The sequence below is a fragment of the Anastrepha obliqua genome, chromosome 1 (genome assembly GCF_027943255.1).
Source record: "Anastrepha obliqua isolate idAnaObli1 chromosome 1, idAnaObli1_1.0, whole genome shotgun sequence".
NCBI lineage: Eukaryota > Metazoa > Arthropoda > Insecta > Diptera > Tephritidae > Anastrepha > Anastrepha obliqua.
Window position 1 is genome coordinate 34,778,454 of NC_072892.1, and position 7,535 is coordinate 34,785,988.

The 7,535-nt window shown below is 37.9% G+C and overlaps 1 protein-coding gene across 1 annotated transcript; it reads left to right on the forward strand.

Moving 5' to 3' along the window:
• Positions 1-2,334: 2,334 nt before the first annotated feature.
• LOC129249778 (circadian clock-controlled protein daywake) lies at positions 2,335-3,359 on the forward strand. The gene is made up of 3 exons (XM_054889414.1): positions 2,335-2,494; positions 2,561-2,935; positions 3,001-3,359. Exons 1-3 carry the CDS (start codon positions 2,395-2,397, stop codon positions 3,300-3,302), a joined length of 777 nt encoding a protein of 258 aa, XP_054745389.1. The 5' UTR covers positions 2,335-2,394; the 3' UTR covers positions 3,303-3,359.
• Positions 3,360-7,535: the final 4,176 nt, after the last annotated feature.

A 7,535-nucleotide genomic window follows, 5' to 3' on the forward strand; every position in this document is an offset into this window, starting at 1 on the left:
AGAACTGAAAATATCTGACCGTAGCATCCGCCGTATACTGAAAAATGATCTGAACGCCAAGCCTTACAAGATCCAAAAGTCGCATGATCTCTCACCAAAGCAGCAACAAGTTAGACTTGAGCGAGTGAACGTCGACACAGCCAATTTCCAAACATTGTGTTTTTTGACGAGAAGATTTTTTAAATTGAGCAATTCGTAAACTCCCAAAACGATACGGTTTATTTGACCGACCGATCGTACGAGAATTTGAACCATCGATTGGCCACCAGGAGGTAGCACCCGTCACAGGTAATGGTTTGGGCCGTTATAACCGCAGATGGGCGCTCTTCAATCGTTTTCATCGAGTCTGGCGTCAAGGTAATTGCGAAATATTATCGGGAAAGTATTCTGGAGGTTGCTTTGAAGACGTGGGCAGACAAACAATTCGGTGGAAGACCATGGACGTCTTACAGAGCTCGAGTGAACCAAGAATAGCTGGAAAACAATGTTCCGAATTTTATAACATCCGCTCAATGGCTCTGAAATGCACCAGACGCGAATCCGATGGACTATTTTCTTTTGGCTATTTTCGAGAGCAAAGTCTGAACTAAAAGATTCACCAGTCCCGAGGCGTTGAAAAAAGCCATTGTCCGCGAGTGGGCCAAAATACCCGGAGGTCACATTCGGGCAGCTTGCGATTCGTTTCTGGACCGTCTCAAGACCATAGTCAAGGCAAAAATGGTGTTCATATCAAGCAAAAGTAAATTCATTCTTAATTTTGTATTATTTTCACACATACTTTGAATAGAATAAAAGTAATTCTCCAAACTAAATTTATGGCTCTTTTAATTGGTTACACTTCGAGTGTCGGATCCTGTATGTATGAGGTCATAATTCAATAATACAATAATATTGTAGGTTTACTCAGTAAGCAGCTTCCTCGTTTCCTCTTGACAAATCGGCTCCCTTTGCAAGACACTGGGTTGCTACTCTAGAAAATTTGAGTAAAAGTAAAATTTGTAAAAAACCATTTCGTTTTCAAAAGGGTCTGATTACGAGCAAGAACTTGCGCGGAATGTCCAGGTTCATAACGATATGGAATACATCCTGACATACCGCTTAAGTCAGGATATCATAGAGCATCTTTGTGAAGCAATGCGCGTGAAAGATGGATACTTAGGCAATCTGAGCTCGATACGCCTTTAAAATAAAGGTTGCGGAAGTACTTAATAGGTTCCTAGGTTCAAAGAAATCGTGCCAAATATCTTGGCGATTATTTTTTTGAAGCTGGGAACAAGTTTGCAAAATGTCTCACGGGAGGGACTAGTTACCTTCTTAAAAGAATCTAAGTATTTAAGCAACTTAGTTAGGGGATGGAAATCAAATGCAGGGCCATCGAGTGTCTTGTCTTTGACTAGCAACCTGGCTAACCTAAACAAATACATCCATAAGTTACCAATTAATCATAGCCTCCGAACGAACAGTGGTTTTTTATGAGGAGCTTTTTCAATACACTCTGAAGTTTGCCATTACCTGCCGACGGGCGATCGCTATTAAAAACATTTCCTATCATTTGGTGTTTCGTGCCTGGGGTTTCGAACTCGTGGCACCCCGAGGTAATTAATAAGTACAGGTAGTTTGTCGAGTAGTTAGGAATGTAAGAATTATCGTGAATTCCGGGTCAAAACTACAAACTTACGTGGACCAAGCCTAGTAAAGTTTCCACTTCGTGATGAATCCGCTTCTTCTATGAAAGAATTCATTAGGATCATAATGCTTAGGCCCATAGGCCCTTAATAGCATCATATTAGCGATCAGTTTTTAATTTAAAATTAATTCACAAAATATAATTCTGGGAATAAGGAAACCCATTTTTTTATATCAATACTTGGCAATTTACACATATTTACTTATCACTATTCGAAACAGTTCTACTCTCCACTCTTGACAATTCGCCTTTCAGCCGCATATAGTGCGACTCATTAGCCACTAGAAGAGTTAGAAACAGTCAATAACTGGCCTTGGCAAATTGAGTGAACAACTTGCACTACTGCGAGGGCAATCAAGAGAGGCACTTTGATAAAATTGCACAGCGATAAAAATTGATTTTGATTAATTCATTTTATTTAAAAAAATAAACTTTTATTTGGACTACCCTGTATTTCCATCTGCGTTTTAAGTTAAATACATTGTACGATACTTAAAGTAAGATTTTCACTTAAAAAAGTTCCATTTGCAAACTCAGCAATGCCAATGGTTGACCGGCGAAAATGTGGGCTGTAACCCTGAAGAATGCTTGAGGAAATTGATTAGCACAGCGATTTCTGCGCTTTATAAAACCAACCGTTAAGCGCTTGCAACAGCTTACAAATAACTAAGCTCTGCGCGGGTGTAAAATTCCGCACAAATTTCGCAATGGAAAATATGAAATTTTATACCATTTTAATGCTGTTGGCCACTTGCAGCAGTGTCGTGTTGGCCGCATCCAGGCTTAAGAAGGAGCGCACCCAATTACGTAAGATGTACGTTTTTGCTTTTACACCTCTCAACTATAAATTTTTAATTTTTCTATTTTCAATAGCATCTTTTGTGAAAGTTTGCCATCGCAATGATCCGAATTTGGATATGTGCGCACGTCAATCGCTGCTCGCTTTAAAAGACCTATTTAGTTATGGCATTCCAGAGCTATTCATACCACCCATCGCGCCGTTGGTGGTGCCCGAGATTAAAATGTATCAGGACTCGGGCGCAATTTATCTGCATTCAACATTCAAGAATATCACCATAAATAATTTGGCCAATTTCACGCTCAACGAGCTGCACATTGATCCGGAGAAAATGAGATTGTCGCTGTTGATGAGCATTCCAAATGTGACCATGGACGGGAAGTATGCGATGAGTGCCAAAATTATGATGATGCCATTAGGTGGCGAGGGCGATTTCAGGGCGAATTTTAGTGAGTCTCAAGTTAGCGAAAAGTGTTTGTTGATTAATAAATGTTTTGTATTACTTCTTTGCTAGCCGATGTCGAACTGGACACAGTAATTACCGCAGAACGTTACGAGAAAGATGATCGCGTATTTGGCAAAGTGAAGGATGTGAAGGTGCAGTATACGCTGGGTAAGGCGCAATTGCATTTGAGCAATCTTTTTAATGGCGATGAAGCGCTGGGCGAGCGTATGAATACATTTTTGAATGAGAATTTCAATTCACTTTCGGATGAGTTACGGCCGCTGCTGGAAAGTTCGATATCGGATATTGTGCGCGCCTCGGCGGTGAAAATATTCGATACTTACAGTTTTGATGACTTGCTGCCGGAGTGATTTGTTACAAAGATGTAAATTTAGGAAAATTAAAAGTAAAGTATTTTTTATAAGTAATGCATTTGTAGTTTGCGACTTGGGTCTTCAAAAACAATATCCAACATAGGAAGATCGAAGTGTTGATCTATTTATATGGGATTTCAAAAAACGTGTTTGTTGTTGATGTGTCTCGGATTAATACTTTAAAGATGCTTCGATGGAACTCTCTTGAAATGTATGCTAGTATTGGATTAAAATTTTTCTTTAATAAAATATGGTGGCCGCTATAGCCGAATTGGTTGATGCGTGACTACTATTCGGAATTGCGTAGGATCGAATCTCCATGTAGTCCGGGAGCCAGCGGACATTTTGACCACATCATTTCATGCCAATTGATTATCAAAATATAATATAATAATGATGGTAAGCTGCGTTTATAGCGGTTGGTCAGCCGAAGCAAGAATGTATCATTGCGTTCATACATCTCGGCGACGCGAGGAATTTTCAATGCTTCGGCTGACCCACCACTATAAACGCAACTGACCATCATTAGGGGGCGTCCATAAATTACGTGAGGTGTTTTTTTTAATTTTCTGTACCCCCCTCCCCCCCTAGTGAGATGTCGTGAGATTTTATTCAACCCCCTCCCCCATCCCCCAATCTCACGTGAGATTTTTCAAAATGTGGGTTTCTTATGTAAACGCGTTGGATTGTTATTGTAAAAAGAAAAAAAATTTGCTTCGTGCTTTTATTTACGACTAGTTAAGACTAGTAATCAATATTGCTGAGAGTTATAAGTGTAATAAAAAGTTAACAATAGAAGACTTAAATCGTAACTACTGTGATTAAAAAAAGAATATCTACTCTAATTCAGTCCATGGAGAATCGTGCGCGGTTTCAAGAGAGACTATTGGGACCAACATGTCCATATGATTTTAAGTAAAATCATCTGCTCCTTCAACTTCGTTCTGATCTATCCACTCTAAGCCGTTGACGCTTGCGCACAGTAACTCATTAGCTCGTCTTGTGACAATCCGTGAGGGTCGCACTTTGCGGTACATACGCGCTTGCTTAGCTGGTGCAATGTGAGCTGCTCGCCTGTGCTCTGCAGCTCTTGTGATAGATGCGAAGTAAATACCGCATGTACTGCAGCATATTTTCTCTAAATCATCACGTATACTTGGGCAATAGAGATCATAAGGCGTGCTGATAAAGGCATTCAGCGGTTGAATCGGTAGGCGTATTAGAAATGGAGCAAATGACTTTCCGTCAAGTTCTTTAAAGTCCGGAATTGTCAAACGTCCATCAACCTGAGTGATAGGGTATGGAGGTGGCAGAAAACGGTCGTGAAGAATCATATGCAGATCACTCCGGCGTGGGCTGCAGCACTTCTGGTCATCTCATTTCACAACCTAAAAAAAAATAAAAAACAACAAAAACGGTATAAAAACGCAGTCCAAAATCGACCCCTGGCTCCCGGACTAATGGTCCCTCCATTTGTGGAACAGCATCAAGACGCTTGTCACAAATAAGAGGATGAGCTCGGCCAAACAAATTAGAACGATTAAAAAAAAGAGGATTTAAAAAGAAGCAAATAAAAAAGCTGTAAAATGTAAGTCCTATATTAGCTAAACTATAAATAAAAAGAAGTTTTTGAAGTATATGTACTTTTATGTGACTTCCACAGGTGGAAAGTTGTAACAATCAATGGAGAAGTCAAGCATGGCATTAATACTGTTTTAGCCCTTCCGGTTGTTGCGGTGGAATTTTTCTTTGGTGGGGGAAATAATTTTTATGTGCGTCCCATCCACACACAAAATGATTCCAGGAAATCTATATTTTTGATAGATGTCGAGATTTACCCACTGAGGACACAATCGTGTTTGTAGTGACGCCAATACGTCTTTTAGCACATAGTCGATAACGTCGACTGCCCCGAAATCTTTGCCAACTCCGTGCTGATAGCCTCTCTTCGCAAGAAATTGTAAAACAGAGGATAGTCGAAGAACTGGAGTTAAGGACGACGACCTCGCTGAGCGTGTGCTGTCGTCAATAAAACTCAAAACGTATGTAAATGAAGCTTTATTTAACCGGTAATTTTTGATAAACCTGTTTTAAACCAAATTTAAATAAACTTTTTCTTTAACAAAAAGGCCACTACTTGCAATGGCTCGTCCATATCGAATGGGTTGCTTGCATTTTTTTTTTAATATTTTTCGCTCAATTCTGAGACTCGGTTTGCTTCTCTTACTTTCCTCCTCCATAACACAACCGCACAAGTCAACGAATACATTTTAATTTGAAGATTGAGCTAACTTGACAGAAAACTTAAAGATTATTTGCTAAATTGTCTTTATTAAATAGATGTGAGCTGTTGTCGAAATATCAAAATTTGACATTTGAGTTTGGCGGCACTTTTTTCGTATTCATATGGAACCCACGATTACAATTTTTTCGTATTCGTAATAGACATTCGTATTCGAAGGTTTTTTATGACGGACTCTATGATAGGGCTAAATATTTTTTTTTTATTTTATAATAAAAATATTTTTGTTTTTATAAATTTTGTTTTTTATAATTTTTTTTTTTAACTCGGCCATATTCCCGCTGCTCACAATACTGTATGGATAATATTTATGCTATTGATGCAGCTTGGTCCAAATCGCCTTTAAATTATCTTAAATTACTTTATTATTCTTCCTCTTGATCGACGCAATAAGTGGTTTTGGCTGAGCTTAGAAATTAAGGAGGCTGTAGGATGGCTCCGTGTGTAGGAATTCGCGCAAGTATGGTCATTCACTTAGGTGTGGCCAGAATAATTTTTCTATATACGGTTCAAGCATCTCACAACTTCCATGCTTCGCCTGAGGATCCTCTGGGTGGCTTCCCAACACCAGTTTAGAGCTAGCTCAGTTGAGAAATCGAAACAGCACAGGATATCTTATTTCACGCTGAGTTCGAAACCCGCTATGTAATAATCCTTTCCAATGAAAGCACAAGCAAAGCTTCGGGTGAGAGCTCCCCTACTCGTATGACGACTACGGCAAACGTAATCACTTTATTACTCCCATCCAAATCGGATTTTTGAGGTTATTGTAAAGAATGGTGGCCATATACCATCTATATATATAAAAATGAAATGATGTTCGTTTGTCCGCATTTTTTTGGGCCGATACGAGGTCAATTTTATTCGTTCTTTTTTCATATTATAGGGATCCACTAGGGGAAGGTTTTTAGCAAAAAAAAATTTCTTTTAAATATTTTCTTCATATAAAAAAAAGAAAAAATCAAAATATTGTCCAAAACAAAACTTGCTCGATTGTTAGATTAAAGTAAGTTTCGAATCGACATTCATTTTATGTGTACTTTTACATATGTGTACAACTTTTTTTGAATTTTTTGTATTTGTATTGTGATACAGAAATGTATTGTATACAGAAATTTTAAATGATTCGAACGAAATTTTTTTTTTTTTTTGTTTATTTCTTCCATAAAATATTACACCTGTCGTTAGACAATAAGTAATTTGATTTACAAAAAGATGGAATGAGAGTGATATTGAAGGGCCAATGCCCCCAAGCTCATTTAGAAGAAATATATACATATTATTTAAAAACAAGTGGTTAACAAACAATGACATATACGATTAGTTGACAATTGATTACAAGGATTTTGCAAGATCTGTTGGTGTTTGACGGTTAAGCCGACTTTGGGTAGATTTTTCTTTATTTGGTAGTCTTCTCATCATAGGATTTGTATGCGTTAATAGTCTATTTATGTGTCTTCTGCTAGCACTTTGTATTGTTTCATCCTTAGTATCGATGTCAAGGTCGCGATGAATATCTGCGTTAGGAATGTACCAAGGTGCATTAGTTAAGGTCCTAAGTATTTATGAAAATAATGTTTCAATTCAATTGAGCAATGCTTTCTTTGACCAATTCTATATGGAAATGAATGCGTTTGCAAACGATGTTTTCGGCTATGAACAAATGTTGGAATCGAATGAAAAAGGAAAGAAACGCGAAATGATAAAAAAAAATTCTTGGAAAATTTAAAATGAATGGTGCTTCATTGGAAAAATTCAAAGGTAATAAGAACATACACAAGATAAAGTTAGAATTCGAATTTTTAGACTTATTTTGTTTATTTCTCATCACACAACAACTCATTCCAACTCTGATTTTGAAATCCTGTTGGAATTGGTGATCGATAATTTTGTCACTATAATGGTCAATGGAAATTTGCGTGTATCAG

Excerpts from the sequence above, each read along its gene's own strand:
- LOC129249778 (XM_054889414.1), top strand. The coding sequence starts at position 2,395 with ATGGAAAATATGAAATTTTATACCATTTTAATGCTGTTGGCCACTTGC. Across the intron at positions 2,495-2,560 it reads GAAGGAGCGCACCCAATTAC|CATCTTTTGTGAAAGTTTGC; the intron begins GTAAGATGTACG and ends TATTTTCAATAG. Across the intron at positions 2,936-3,000 it reads CGATTTCAGGGCGAATTTTA|CCGATGTCGAACTGGACACA; the intron begins GTGAGTCTCAAG and ends CTTCTTTGCTAG.